The sequence below is a fragment of the Nannospalax galili genome, unplaced genomic scaffold (genome assembly GCF_000622305.1).
Source record: "Nannospalax galili isolate Female #2095 unplaced genomic scaffold, S.galili_v1.0 scaffold308, whole genome shotgun sequence".
NCBI classification, from domain to species: domain Eukaryota; kingdom Metazoa; phylum Chordata; class Mammalia; order Rodentia; family Spalacidae; genus Nannospalax; species Nannospalax galili.
Genome location: NW_008359214.1, coordinates 940992 through 957684, shown reverse-complemented (window position 1 = coordinate 957684; position 16693 = coordinate 940992). Strand labels below are relative to the sequence as shown.

Genomic DNA, 16693 nt, shown 5'->3' with positions numbered 1-16693 from the left:
GGGAAACAATAAATATCAACACAAAAACCACAAATATATTTTATTTTATTATATTTAAATAAGAAAAGAGAATTTGATATTTGTGAAATATTTCCTTTGGCTGCTGTGTCATCTCTTAGCTTAATTATCATAACAGTCTTAGCATTAAGATAGTACATATCAGCTTTGCAAGAATACACTGCTCAACTCCTTTTATACAATGAACAGAAATGACACAATTTATAAGTAATCACAGCTGAACCATTACATCCCAGAAATTTTACTAACATTACAGTCACAGAAGGACTAGGCACCCCAAAGGCTGGTTACAAAGTTACCTTATCCTTTTGCCTTCATAGTATCTATAATATTTACTTTAAGTCTAGGATGCCATTATAGCAAAATCATAATCATTGTGCTGGGCTTTAGTTTTTACTTTTGGGGGATAAATTGTATTTATTAATCAGAAAAGCCAAAGTGCCTATATATAATAACAAAAGAAATACAGTAGGAAATAGAGAACTGTGTTATAGACACAGTGCTGTTTACTAGCTCTATCCTCCTGATACATTTTCAGTTCTCTGGATTTTCATTTAGTTCTCTGCTGAACAAAATCATCTCCTAGGTCCAGGTTAGCACTATTCTCTATACTTTTGGCTATGATTTCATAAGTCACAATGGTGAAAACTCATAAGCTAATTTGGAATTACTGCTCATAATGAACTTCCTTACTTATTTCAATTTTTTTTTCCTCATTTTTAGAACAGGAAAATCCCAATCAGACGCAAACACACTGAAAACAGTGGAAAGACCTATTTTAAATCCTGCTAAGGCAGGCATGGTGGCACATGCCTTTAATTTCAGAGCTTCAGGCTAGCCAGGTGTGCACATCTAGTCTCTCAAAAAGAGAAAACCAAAAGCAACCTGCCCCCCCCAATAAAATACTGCTACAGATTTATCTTTCTACATTTCTTAATCATCTACTATATATGCTATATCTGAGGTAGCAAATAGTTACTAGGAAATCATTCCATTCCTTTAACTTTGTACTTTTCCTCATTAACTCTTTTATGTTACCCAGAAACATGCATACATTTCCCTCTCAGTCACAGGTAATACTTCCAGAAACCTACTTCTAAGTACTCCAAAAGTCTTTTTTCCCCCCTTATTTCTTTTTGTCTGAGACAGGGTCTCCTTGTAGTCTCAGCTGGTCTGAAACCCATTATGTACACCAGACTGGCCTGGATCTCAGAGATCTACCTGCCTCTGCCTCACAGGTGCTGAGACTTTCCAAAAATCTTTGAATGAAAACAGTCAGGCAGGTTTCCATTTATAAATCTGGCAAACTGTGATGACATCCTCACTCTGAATAAATGCTATTCACAAAGAATGACTGCGATTTTGACTATGGAACGTAGGCAGAATCCTATAACAGAGAACACAGACAGAACAGGAATCAAAATGAATAAAAGCAAATCAGCACAAGATGGCCCCATAAGCAGAGGACAGGGCACATGCAGGTAGATAGAAGAGATTCCAAAGCGTTCCTTGAAAGAATTCAGTTTCAGGTAAATAGCAGGTGGAGTAAATTCATATTTGTTTTCTAATTATATAGCACATTGTTCTACAAGTACAGGTAGTTCATCTGCATTTATGATTTCTCCAGAATGAAACAGTTGAAGCATTTGTAGCTGCCTTGGCAAACATGGCAGAGTAAAAGAGATATTACTTTCAATATTTCACATTGTATCTTGATGCACAGCAAACTGGCTACTTAAAAATAGTTATCATGAAATCACGATGCTTTGAACTGACGCATTAGACAACACTGACCAGAAGTTCAAAAAATACTACTAATAAAACATTCACTTGAAACCTAATAAGAAAAACCTAAGAAACAACTTCAAGGCAATAATGCAAGTATGGAAAAGCAAAGCCCACAATCTCACAGCAAAGACGTACATCTACACGTCTTTACTATTTTAGTTATATTGGAACTTGAGAACTACATAGCAGCCTTGTAAAATCACAGATCAACAGGATAAAAGTAGATGAGGAGAATGTGCAATTTATGAATACGGTTTATTACCATGGTTACAAACTTTGAGAACAGGCCTTTGAGACATTGGACTGAGACTTTGCCGAATATCTGTTAAAAATATAGAAAAGAAAAGAAACTTAATATAGAGGCACACTCATCTCAAGAAGTAAAACAATATTACACATTTCCCCCCCAAGGTTAGGTTAGGTATTTCTAGAGGCAAAGCAATGCTTCAATACCCTGCAATACTTGAAGCAGTAATATTATGACTCTTATTTCCCATTTAATTATGCGATTGCAAACTCCACTGGGACAAAGTACATATGGTTCTTTAGATGAGACTTGTCATATTAATCAGGATTTTCTAGGTTCAGTGCATTAATTTGTTAATGTGCTACTGACATCAGCCAACTGGAATGCATCTCTCTCTGACATTTGCCTTTGCAAGGGATTAAGCAAACTTAGGAACCTCATGAACACTTGCGGCCCATAGCACTACATTCTTCACACAAGTCGTTAAAAGAATTAGGAGAGAAAAAGTATTCTTCTCTGTGACAGTTCCCTAGAAAGTAACACAAAGCAAGTATGGAATTCACCTTTTGGCTTCGGTGTCCTTTTTCTTCTGTCGCGGAAGGCAGCCCCTGACTGCAAGGCCTCCAGCAAACTATCCATCACTCCTGTCTCATCACCCTCTGTGAAAAGAGATGCAGGGAATTCCATCAGCCCTCAGGGTTACCATAGCAATGTCAATGTACACAAGCAAACAGGTGATGGTGATGGTAAGGAGGAAAAGGACTAAATGCCAGAACTAAGCCAGCAATTTCAAAATAAGAAAGGACATCAACACTGTAACATATGAACTATCTTTTGGTAAAATCTGTCTCATTAGTGCATATGTTACTGTCCACTAAAGAGGACAGGGTTCCACTGATTCAGTCTGGGGCACTGCTTTATAGAGTAATGGCATGTAACTTTAAATGCAATGTGGTTCCAGTCATATCTGTGTCTTGGGTTATAAATCATATTTCCCTTATAGAAATGAGTTATTTTTTAAGGTGCATCAGACTCCTCTAAAGTTGACCAGGTATAGCACAGTGCTTCTATTCTTACTGAAATTCTGCTTGTCTAAATATAATCTAAAACATTAGATTTCCAAGATAACTTTTGTGAATGTGCTTCCAGTAAATTTTTTTTTCCCAATCAAGACAACTGTCTTCTGACCACAGGTGACACAGAACAATCACTACAAACTTTTATAAAATGCATGAGAATCATCTTTTAAAATTAAGAAAATAAACCCAAGGAGGTACTCAAAATTCAAAAGAACTGTATTCCACATATTACCTTATAATATTCATAGGTATTTATACTTACCAATGCTAAATGTTACTCAAAGCAAATAAGAGAAAAGGCTTCAAAAAAGTTCCCTGTCTAACTCTAACCTGAAGGAATATTAAGGGCTTCTTTGTCCCTTGCAAAGATGTTATTTGCAGGCATTCTCTATAAAGCTGTATGCCTGGTATAACATTACATCTATAATAGAAACTATTTTCCTAAAAACTTATTACTGGTTTTTATTTTCCTTTTTGAAACAATCTCTTTATAGAGAACTGTTGACACGTGAATGCAGAAGAGCACAAAACCACACTCATTTACAGTTTATAAACAGATATAAATACAAATACGTATCAGCTGCTTCTCCATCTGCCTCTACTTTATATTTTTAGAAGGGTACTAAACCTTATAGGTGTTATCAAAAATGGTGGGTGAGAATCAGAGTATTTGGAGGTTGCTGATTTACATATAAATTTAATTCTAAAATGTTCTGATGGCTACTTTAAAATACATTTAATATTTCAGGCAATTTAATACCTACCTAGCCTTAACATTTTACATTTAAAGTTAATTGTATTTTTCCTAAAAGTAGGTAATATCAAACATTTAAAGCAGTTTGGTAGTAAAAGAAAACACTTTAAAAATAAAACATTAATTTTTAAAAATCATGTTTGGTTATAGGAGTGTGAAACAGAAAGAGAAAGATAAATGCTAGAGAATTGGTGTCAAAGAAAGGAAAATTAGGAAACATAGCTTTTGTTTTGCTCCTGAATTGTAAAAAAGTTATAAATGAATATGAGATAATGGGAAATTTGAATACGGGAGGATGTTAGATAATTATTCTGCATCAATGTTAAGTTATCAGTGGGTGATAATTGCATTATGGCCAGGTAGGATGATCCCAGGAGATAGTGTTGATAATTTTAGACTCATTAGGCAACTTGCACACAGCTTACGTTTTCTGTTTCTTGACTTTGAACATGCTGCTCTCTACACAGAGCGCCTTTCCCACTTTCTTCATTGAGCTAGTTCCTACTACTCCTTCGAGACAGAGAATTGAGAATCACTTGCTGACCCATGTGGGCTAACTGGGTGCCCTTCTAAGTCCCATGGCATGAAGTATATATGGTAATACATCCATTGGAAAATTATATTGTTTACTTGACTATTACTACACAGCAGCTCATGGAGGGCAAGGGTTATTTTTCAAATACCTAGCAAAACACAGTTATTCCACAGAAACTTTTTGATAGGCAATAAATGCCACATTGCTTCCAGTTACGAGTTCTAACTCATCCTAAACAATAGCGGTAAGCCCTAAAGCAGAATTATGATATTTTAATTTCTTAAATCATACATTTCAAAATCCCTTAAGTTCCCACAGGATAAAGTCCCAACCCATTTACTTCTCCTTCATAATGATTCCAAAAGTTTTTCTAATTTTTTTTGTATTTTTGAGAAAGGGTCTTCTTGTAGCCCCAGCTGTCCTGGAACTCACTATGTAGACCAGGCTGGTCTGGAACTCACAAAGATCCGCCTGCCTCTGTTTCCCAAGTGCTGGGATTAAAGGAGTGCGCCACCACACCTGGCCAGTTTTTCTAATCTTATCTCTTAAAACTGTCATTACCCATTTGTCACCCAAAGGCACCTTTTTGAGATTCTCCATGGACACTCTTTGTGCCGCCCAACACTCTCTACCAAGGACTACTGTTCCTTTTCTCAACCCCCCAAATTGCTGTCTTTTCTTGGCCTCCACTTCCATGTGTATAAAAGAAATAAGACTGAAGTAAAGCACAAAAATGTATGGAGACAAACTCAACTCATAAACTCCACAGGGAGCTATAGAAATATTAGGAAAAATTTGCATCTAGTTAAGTGTTCTAAGCCCTGCCATATTGTATATTACAAGCCATATATTATAATATATTTGCTTATGTCCTTGGTTGACGATGAAATCATGTCTCATACCACTACTAAGGGAAACTTTGATTTGAAGTATAGACTCCTGTGCAAATCTGTTTTGTTGAAACAAAACTAATATGTAAGCTAGGAGCATATGAAGATGTTTTTTACATGTTAAATGAATTTAGTACATTCACACAACACACATTTACCAGACACATGGTAACTGTTTACTGGGACATCACTATGTACTCACTGATAATACATAGGTCTCAAGGGTTAACAAGAAATCTCTTCTGCTCTCAGAAGCACAAGACTGTGGCATATGTGAAAGGGATATATATGAGTTTCTGGAGATAGAGGATTATCCCCAGATAGTGAATGATGACCCAAAGGAGCAGCAGGAGTCAACCATGATGGAGACTAGGGAAGGAAAAGCATTCTTGGCAGAAGAACAGTAGATGCAGAGGCAAACATACAAAAATAAAAGATCTCTAAATAGCATTTAAATGCTTCATATCTATATCATTCTACTGCAAGCCAAAGAAATAAAAAGTCAGTTTATATTCAAAATACTCATAGCTGTATTCCTGCTGTGAGAGCTCCTAAAATAGACACCTGCAACAGTCAAACCCTCATTAGGACTAAATAACACATCACCTCACATAATTTGTAAATGGTATTTGGAAAATTGCAGTGTCAAGGGAAATGGAGAAGGTAAGCTTTGGAGGAGCTATTTCCAAGGTAGAATCATCTGGCTGTGGGAGAAGAGGGGGGCTGCTAAAGGATGGGTCTGAGGTCTTTGGGGACCATGGCTGGAAGAAAGTAAAATTTGGGAACATTATTAACTAATATTGAATTTGGTTGGGAATGAATTTGGAGAAGGGGATGAGTATCTTTGGGGCATATATGCAGAACGTGTGGCGGTGATTACCAGACAACTTCTTGATCTCAAACTAGGAAGGAAAAAAGGACAGCATTTTAAAAGCAATTCTCTTATTACAAAAAGTAAGTCATTTATTTGGCACTATGCACCAGAACTTGAGAAAGGCACTGAAAAATATTGGAGTCAGATATTAACCTTCCCTTTCAGGGACTTGTGGGGCTCTGGAAGAACCACATCAGGAGAGGAGGCAACTAGAGTGCCACCAAAACATGCAGGACAGGAGCCTTGGCAGATCAACTTTCTCCAGTCAAGGTCTGACACTGAAATTTCATGTGACTAAGGATACATCCTAAAAGTTTCCTAAAAGCTAAAAACAGGCAAACAAGTCAAAACAGCTTACAAAAAAGAAAATCAGAATGGGGCTAGATTTCTTAATAGCACACTGAATTCCAAAAGACAGGATAGAAACACTTTCCAGATTATGAAGAGAAATTATTTCCAGTGATGTAATGGTTCTGTGGTCAGTAAGGTGGGGAGAGAAAATAGGCATACTCAGACATGCAATCATCTACGCGTACTTCCCAAGAAAGAGGAAGCATGTTATGGTTTGGATCTAAAATGTCCCCAAAGGCCACATCCAAAGACTTGCTTGCCAGGGCTGTGGGGAATGAAGAGGATTATGAAGGCTTAAACTTCATTAATCAACTGGCGGGAGAGTTGATGGTTTATTAGGAGATGCTAAGAACTTAGAAGGTAAGAACCAGTTGAAGGAAACAAGTCTTTGCAGGTGTGTCCTTGGACTACAATTTGTTCTACTTCTTCCTTTTCACTTTGCTTCTGGCTATCAGGAAATGAGAATCTTTGCTGACCACACCCTCCCTGCCAGGCTGTCTGATTCACCATGGCCCAGAAATAATGGAACCAGGTGACAATGGAATAAAGTCTCTAAATTGTGTGCCAAAATAAGTATTTCTTCCTTTAACTTGTTTTTCTCAGGTATTTTGTCAAAGCAATGGAACGATGACTAACATCATGTACTTTTGCAAAATAAGGAAAGTAATAAAAAGGAAAACATGGAAACCAGGAAAGGGAAAGGATGTAGCAGCAAGGTGGTAAAAGGCTTTCTTAGGACCCAGGATCAGAGCAGCCTTCTGAGACCACATGGGAGGAAGCAACTCCTCGGGAAGAACAGTGCTCCAGAGCTGATATTTGGCCATTTGCAAACCAACTGTGAATATTTAAACAGATCTATTATAAAATTTGGAAGAAACAGCCACAGACGTATACAAATCCTAAGCGTACATTTAAAAATGCTTGTATTAACCTAAAAATAACAATGTAATAACAAAACCTATGGTAACAAATAAGAAATAAGAAAACATATGGTAACAGTATGACACTGCATCATGGATGTTGGATCAGAGACCTCAGCATATCAAAGAAAAGAGGTAACCAGCATGGAGCAGCGGGAAGAGCACCAACAGCCCAGAAAGCTTCCTAGACACCCATACCTTATGGAATAGCTTTGAGGGTACCAGAGCTGCTAGAAGACAGAAGGGTCAGCTAGGTGTTCAGAGGCATACCTGCAGGGTTTTAGGAGGATCATGAACCACAAGGAGAACTTAGACATAAGTAGGATTAGAAGGCAGGGGACTAAAAGTGAAACCTAAGAAGCCAGAGAAGGTAACGGTAAAGGTGGGGAGAGAGAACAGGCACACTCAGACATGCAATCATCTATGCGTACTTCCCAAGAAAGAGGAAGCATGTTATGGTTTGGATCTAAAATGTTCCCAAAGGCCACGTCCAAAGGCCTCCTTTATGGGAAGGGTGAGCTAAATTTAAACTAGGAAGAGCTGTGGTCAGATTTCTACCCAGGAAAGTGCTAGATAGGTAGGTAGGTAGGTAGGTAGGTAGGTAGACAGATGATAGATAGATAGATAGATAGATAGATACACAGATAGACAGACAGACAGACAGACAGACAGATAGAGCTAGAGACAGAGAGATATATACCTCAATGTAAGATAATTCATCAAGGTCAGGGGCCTCTTAGGTGGTACAAAGAATCAAGACTGGAGAAGTATTCAGTTTTGGATGTGTTAACTTCAGATATCATGAGATAGCCAACAGCAGGTGATTAAAGATGTCTTGAAGGTTAATGGATTTGCAGGTCCAAAACTTGACACAGAAATTGCATAACAGATTTAATTTACAGGAATATAGGTTACACCGTAACTATGGAAGAGTATAAGTACTGTGGAGTGGTAAACAGGTGTTTAACATAAAGAATCTAGATTTGCATATGGGCTCTTAGCACATTACTCAACTTTCCTAGCTCTCATTCTCCTCCCTCCTCCAACTTTCAAATGGAAAGAAAAACATCTACTTCACAAAGTTATTGAGAGACATTAAAGGAGATCGTGCATAATACTCAGCAGATAGTAATACTTAATAGCTAATTTTTGTTCAGTGGTTATTGATATCATGATGGAGTGTAGCTCTCTTAAACAGCATGCAGAAGAGAGTCAGGGAAGTCACAAGGCAAATCCAAATAGAAAGCAGACTTTGGAAGCAGTGACTCTTCTCACTTGTGAAGGTTCTCCACTGCTTCCTCTGCATGTGTTTTGCAGCTCCTTCCTTCACTTCTCATTGTTTTATGACCTACATTCTTTAAGACTCACCACACTATAAATTATTTCAGTAGTAGAAAGTGATGTAAAGATTAGTCTGGAATGTGGCATGGGAATAGGGATGGAAAGCCCAGTCCCGTTGAAGAATTGTTGAAAGCACACTGCTAATACACAAAATTCGTGGGCTCAAGTTGATCTTAACTCTTCTAAAAGAAAAAAATGCACGGGTGTTACCCTAACACAGTTACAAGCATTACTATTCTATGTCACTGATTACAAAGAGATTATATGGCTTTTCTTGATAACCTAGTGTAGTCTTTAACCATCTAGAATAAAGCACAAAATACTACTTAAATCAGACAGCAAAGAGACAGGAATAACTTAAAATCTTTGAACTTGTTTTAATACAGAGGTGAAGCTGAAAATATGAGTCAAGGGACCTAGAGAGCCAATTTTCAATGGGAATGGCTGACAAAATGATCACTAGAGCAGTTCTCTTTCATACTGCAAATAATCAGATAAACCATAAGAAATGGAAGTTTGTGGGAAAAATGCAAGTTTAATATTTCCATTTTTTGTATAACTTAAACAGTTCTTATAGTGAGTTAGAATAAAAAATTAGAATATTTTACAAAAAACAACTCTCTCTTTTTGAACTGGAGCAGTTACAAAGAGCCAATTCCTGGGGCTAGAGCTCAGTTCCCATTCTGATCAGCTGTGTACTCCTTCCAGACCATCTTTAGCTATTTGTGCTTCTTCACATCTATTTGATGAATTTTATAATAGTATTTACCTCAGTGGGCTACTGTGAAAACTGAGTTAACCTGTATAAAGTGTGGAGACAGTGCCTCCAATGTGGCAAGACCAGATAAACATTAGCTGTTATTACATGTAACATAGTGACTATCCTTGTTCTGTACAAGGACACACACTGCTAATTGGTCCATGTTATTCATTTCTAACCATTTCCATCTCATTCCCTGCCCACTTTAACTACAGAGGTGAAAAAGTTAAAACACCCCCTCACCCCCACCCGAAACACACCATACTTCCCCAGGCTCCCTGTCAACAAAGCTAGAGAGGGCACGTGAGGCATATTGCTCAGTAAAGCACAGGAAGACATCTTTCAGGTTTCCAAGTGTAAACCAAGTTATGTTCTTAGCCATTCATTCTCCTACTTGTTACAAACTGGACCTGTGGCAGTCATGGCTGCCACTGTAGAATGCTGCCCCCTTCTGGCAGTCAAAACTATGAGTACTGATGACAGGACCATTCTTTTAGCTGTTCTGGTTACAGGCTCTATTGGCAAAGCTACATGAAAAATGTTTACAAAGACATTTGAATGTGTAAGACACAATCACTATGTGATTTATTGTATTATATCTATATTTGGATTTAAATAATTTCATGACTAACAGTAAATTAGAATGTAGTGATTACATTTATAAAATAAAAGATTTTTTTTACATTTCTTTTTGTTGTGTGTGGTGGATGTGGTGGTGCACAATGCCACAGTGTGTGTATGTGGAGGTCAGATGACAACTTGCAAGAGTCAGCTCTCTTCTACCATGTGGATTCTGGAGATCATATCATGTCTTCAGCTTTAGTGGCAAGTGCCTTAACATGCTGAACCATTTCACACAAACATAAATGATTATTATGTGCATTCTTACAGCTTAATAACTAAAAAAAATTTCTATGTTATGAATGCATATAAATAATGAGGAAAAATAGTAGTATAAGTACTAGTAGCAGTAATACTTTCAATCACGTAGGCATGTAATCCTAGCATTTGGGAGGCTAAAGTAGGAGGATTAGGAATTTGAGATCAGCTTGGGTTATACAGTAAGATTGTATAGAAAACAAAAACCAAAATGAAACAATGCCCCCCAAATCTATAAACACACACACACACACACACACGAACATATACACTACACAAAGTCACATGGCATTGTTCCTTTAATCTCCAAATTTCTATCGACTTAGTTTCTATAGTAAGGAAATCCTTTTGGCATCAGAGATATTTAGATTAACTTACACAAATATTTAATAGTCTTCTGGATATTCTAAAGTAAAATGTTTTCATTTTCAAAACTAATAAAAGCAACTGACAAAATCTCTCAGAAGAAGTTTCTATGCTTATTCGGTTCTCCACTCATAATGAAAGCATAAACGATTTTTGGAATACAAACATTAAAGTACATGATTTAAAAGCATCCATACAATTGATGGATAAATATGTAATTACAAAATATTACAGGAAGAAATTGGTTATATTAAGCACATATATGACTATTAAAAAATCTTCCATAGATAATGATCTAGAAACTGAGTAACACAGACTCAGAAAAACAAAAGATATATGTTCTTCCTCATTTGTGGCTCCTAGCACCAAATCTTTATAAACAAGTATCCCATCACCATCCATCAAAGTAGCTTCTTTTTTCAACAGAGATTATTACAGAATTACATAACTTGCCACACACAGAGATTCTCTGTGATGGCCCAAGCATAAGTGGCACATCTAGAATGCAATCTCTATACCTAAGATTCACAAAACATACACCAAGGGATGAAGAGAACACTAATGCATCTTTCAGTTCTCATCAATGAAGCTCCCTCATACAACAGAGGGCCTGGATCACAAAAGGCCACAAATGGCCAAAACGCAGAGAATAACAGTTGGCAGAGTGTGGGTCCTTGGACAGGACTCCTATGTTGAGGTCCACCCATTCAGGGCTCAGAGACCACTGCAGAAGAGGGGACAGAAAGATTGAAAGAGCCAGGGAGGAGGTGCATGACCATATGGAAATGGTCCTAAGGAGCCTGAGATCCTTCTCATACAAACCTACAGCAATGGTGTCAACATGCACAAGACCCATACAAACTTAGGCAGACAAAATCCCAGCATAGAACTGTGGAAATGGACAACAGCTCCAATCTTAGTCTAAGAATTATTGGCAGCTGATTACTGGTGGGTGAGGAAGAGCTGAGGTTCTTGAAGGGAGAGGCTCTAGATAGGCTGACTGAACCCTGGTGGATGAACCTGCACTGAGGGAGATCAGAGGAAACTAACTTTACATGATAGGCATTAACACAAATGACAGAATGCATCAACTCCAATTGGGCGGGGATTTATGGGAGGGTGTCAAGGGGAAGGGGGAAGGGAGTATAAGATGATTTTATGTATGAAACACACAAAAATTTAATAAAAAATTAAAGCAAAAATCTTCCATAGCTAAGTCAGCATTTCCCATGGTAGTATCTCAGAACACTTGATCCATAAGGTGCTGTGCAGGTCTGAATGTCCATGTTGGGAAAGGATGTGCGAGCTGAAGGTTCTGGGCTCAAATGAGTTTGGAAAGCAGTGCGCCACATGTATTGTTATGTGTAAATCTTTTCTAAAAGTATTTTATTTATTACTTTTATTTTATGTGTGTGAGTATACTGCTTGCTTGTAAGTCCATCCATGTCATGTAATACCCATGCCATGCAATGCCTGTGAAGGTCAGAAGAGGGCATCAGATCCCCCTGGAACTGGAGTTACAGATGGTTGTTAGCTGCCATGTGGGTGCTGGGAATCGAACCCAGGTCCTCAGCAAGAGCGGCTAGTGCTCTTAACTGCTGAGTCATATTTCCAGCCCCCTGTTCTGTGAAATTCTTACCAAATGTATGTAAGAAGTTAATTCATAATGAAGATGGCATTTTAAACAACAGGAGATAAGAAAACACTCAGTAATCACTATCACGACAATAGTTATTGACCTTGATAATAACATCAAATAAATTTCAAATGGATTTAAACATTTTAACTTTAAAAGATTAATTTGGAAAGAGAGAGTAGATAGTATGGAAATGTGTATGTTCATTAGTTCTAGAATGTGAAGATCTTAGGGAAAAAACCCCAAACTCAAAAATCATGTAAACATCTAAAACTCAAAAGAAGCAATTGTCACAGTCCATATGTGAACAACGAAGGATAAAATGGAAGGGGCTGGAGAGATTGCTCAGTGGTTAAGACTACTGGCCTCTGTAGGCAATGCACAGACATGGTACACTGACATACATGCTGGCAAAGCATTCATATTCATACACATAAAATAAAAACAAACAAATCCAAAAAAATTCCATGTCAGATCCTGTAGGACTAGAGTTATAGATAGTTGTCAGCCAACCATATGGGTGCTGGGAGCAATACATAGGTTCTGTGCAAGAGTAGCAGGTGCTCTTAATCATTGTACCATCTCTCCAGCCTCTGCCCCCAAATTTATTTTTAAAAACAAAAACTGGAAAAGATATTTGAAACATAAGTATTCCACTGGATTGCTTTTCTTAAAAAAACACATGCAACTCAGAAAGGAAAAGGCCAACAAATAGGCAAATACTATGTTCAGTGAACACATCCATATACTATAGTTTGTCATTTGTAAAACCCCAGAAATCACAGATTGAAATCCTAAAATTCTAAGTGATGGTTTAAGGAGGTAGACACTTGAGAATTGATCAGATCTAGGGAGGGTCTAGCCCTCATTGGTGGGATCAGTCTTATGAAAAGGACCCTAATGAGCTTTATTTGTGCTTTCCACTGTGGGGCAATAGTTAGAGAACATTATTATAAACCAGGAAACAGGTGCTCCCCTGGACAATGAGTCAGTCTACTGGGGTCTTGATCTTATGGAACTTGGCCTCCAGAACAATCAGAAATAAATTTATGTTTCTTAGAAGTTACTGAATTTATGATACTTCATTATAAGATCCAAAATTGAGGATATATTCAAAGGGTAAAATCCTCTACCTCCTTCATAATTAAAGATAAATAAATCGGTGGGAAATAATTTTCAACTATCTGTAAGGCAATAATTAAAGAGTAGGATGACTCAATATTGAAAAGAGAGCACTTCATACACTGCTGGAAGAATAAAGAAACAAAGGCAGTCTCTTTGGAAAGTAATTTAGCAGTGTCTACCAAAAAGAAATTGTACATGCCATATAAAAAGTTTTTTCTCTAAGAAAAATACCCTACATATATAATTTACATGTGTGCCAATGCATATGTTAAAGAATGCTCATTACATTGATATCTATAATCAGGAGACTAGAAGCAACCTAAATGCCCAAATGCAAGAGGCTAAACTATGATATCCATCTTTAGAATATGAGAATATGTAAAAACTAGTGAACACATTTAAATTATTGATAGAGATCATCTCTGGAACACAGTAAGTTAGAAAAAAAGGTATTTTTCATTGAAGACACTGGACACAGAATTATCTATGGCCATTCATAGCACTGCCATTTGACAGGTTTTTCTAAATTCTAGCTCAATAATTATTTTACGACATGGTGATAAAGAAAAGCACTTATCACTTTTGTAGTGGTGAAGAATTACTAAAATATAGGTGTATTTAAGTGTCTAAATCTGACAAGGGTGTTCATTGTGCACTACTCTAACACCAGTAAAGAAAATAAAAATTTAAAACCAGCACTGACTTTTTGGCAAACAAAAAGTTGCTATGGTTGGCCTTGTGTGTGGTGTAGGGTCTAGGGTGCTGAACAGATGCCTTCAGTTGAAGCACAGAATGTCAGTGAATAAAATAGCTTATCTTTATAAATACATATGTAGATGTGAAACGATAGTGACATTTAACAAGATATGACTCACACAGAGTGAAGTCCCATGACCCTTTATGGATGGAGTAACTCAGAGATGAAAAGGCTAATGACATGGCATGCCTCCACCACTTCTGGGTAGAAGCTTCATTTTTCAGCAGGGCTTCACTTACTCCAAGAAGTAAACTTGACAGGCTTAAATGTGGTAAACATTTTCTTCCCATTGAAAGCATAGGATATGTTTTAGATTCATTTTAATATTTTTTAAATTTGTGAATTAGAAAAAAAGAATTTCAGTGTGTTTTTGTTTCTTAAAAAGTTCTGGAACAAAGAATGAAGTGATTTCAGATGATGAAAATGCTCAGTTCAACATTAAAAATCAAAAAAGGTGGGGAGGGAGGGACTTAGGAAATGGCATCAGTAATTTCACACAAGTTTTCTTTCAGGAGAAGCTGAGATAAATGGACATGAGGCTGTGAGGAGCCAGCGGGTGGTGCTTGAAACACGCACAAGGCCCAGAGGGTCCCAGACAGTCATGCTCTGACAGCAGCATATGGCGTGCACTGGAGGAAGAGGAAAATAAGGTCAAGAAGGCAGGCTGTGGGAGCTTGGATTCAAGGGTGAAGAACTGCCATGGAATATTTTTGAAAGGTGTGAAATAATCAAAACTGTACCTCACTGTGATTAAAGCTGGCATGGTGTGAAGGTGTCAAGCCTGGGTGACTGGGAAAATGGTGGTATCATTAACCCAAAATGAGAACATGAAAATCAGGTTTTATGTGGAACATGATAAGTTAGGTTTTAAATGAATTGATTTTGAGGTGCTGGCAGAATATTCAAACTGTTTTGTTCAGGAAGGAGTTGGAGATATAAAACTATGAAGTCTGCAGTTTAATTCAATTCTACAAATAAAGTGCTAAGCACTAAGTGTTAGGCACTGAACCAGCCCCAAGACACTGTTCCCATGAGACTTAGAGCCTGGGAGTGATTTTCATCCATAATTAGTCACTACCTGTACAGAGAAGGAGCAGGGCAGTAGCACCCAGCTTAGCACAGAGGTGAGAGGAATCTGATCAGTTGTGGCTACTCAATGAGGATTTCTGGAGTATCATTTCATACCCTCACTTGTATTTAAATTTTTGGATATATGTTTGATTTGTACAAAGTAGCCCATGGATACCATGGTAAACAGAGATATTAGCATTTTGGATTTACAAAATGTTCTTGGTTAAACCTACCTCACCACTGCCAACCTTGCCTAAATAAAACAAGTTACATATTCAAGTCCCTGGTTCATTTATAATAGGAATTTGTGCATGAAGTACTGAAGGCATTCACTCATTGTTGTTTCATTAGTGAGGGGGTGCACAGATTTAGTCTACTAACATTCCCCAGTCAGAAGAGAGACATTAACATTTGAACTAAGAAGTGAAGAAAATTGAAAACTCTTAATTATAGCAACAACAAAATTTTGAAAGAAAATGAGCAAACATATTAAGGTAAATCTGCAGGAAAAGAGAGTGGTGGGGAACTGACAGGATTCAGAAGGCACAAAATAACAGAAATGCAAATGGGAGGCAAATGAACTTTCAATGAATGCACTAACAACTGCAAAAGCAAAAAATCTGGAAGCAAAAATGTACTCAATTCTCTAAAGAGAACAATGGAAAATTTCCCCTTAGAAGCCCCTACTACAAAAAATTGACAAAATGAAGACAGAAGGACCCAAACAAAAGCTGGTATTGGGTAACTTTGAGAATAGTGTTATTTAAAATAAGGTGTACATGAAGTAAAGAGTTTAGAAATCTACTATGAATTAAGATATACTTGGAATGCAGGGCATGGTGGTGCATGCCCTTAAGCCCAACACTCAGGAGTTCCAGGCCCTGGGTGGGGATATGGGGGGGATCCTGTCTTTAAAAAAAAAAAAAAAGGTATTCTTAGAACTACCACTTTGATCAAATGCTTATGTGCTAGGTCTGTGTGGAGACCTTTACCTAGATTTTCTAACTAGGTTCTTGTACAAAGTGGCTGCCATCAAAAACTGTTTTCAAAGTCAGAGAAGTTAGAATTTAGGAGGTAATATACCAAAGGTATGCAGCAAACAGTATGTGAAAAATATTGAGTCTAATGATCATCCCCTGCACTGTAACTTTCTTAATTCAGAGCTGTTATATAATCACTGAGAAAGATCTGGATTCTTAGCTTTGTTGACTTACATTTTAAAGGTTAAGAGAAAATTCTTTAAGACACAAAGGCACAGTAGTTCTTTTTAAAAAATGTTGGGGCTAGAGAGAAGGTTCAGCA

The 16693-nt window shown here is 37.3% G+C and overlaps 1 protein-coding gene across 3 annotated transcripts in view; it reads right to left on the bottom strand.

Annotated features, from left to right (window-relative positions):
• The window catches only part of Diaph3 (diaphanous related formin 3), a 545702-nt gene that overhangs the window by 122365 nt on the left and 406644 nt on the right, over positions 1–16693 (bottom strand). For all 3 annotated transcript variants that reach the window (XM_008822916.2, XM_008822917.2, XM_029558567.1), the window contains 2 exons: positions 2617–2712; positions 2069–2128 (listed from right to left, as the gene is read on the bottom strand). In XM_008822916.2, coding sequence (XP_008821138.1) covers positions 2069–2128; positions 2617–2712 — 156 coding nt within the window. The remainder of the gene's footprint in view (positions 1–2068; positions 2129–2616; positions 2713–16693) is intronic.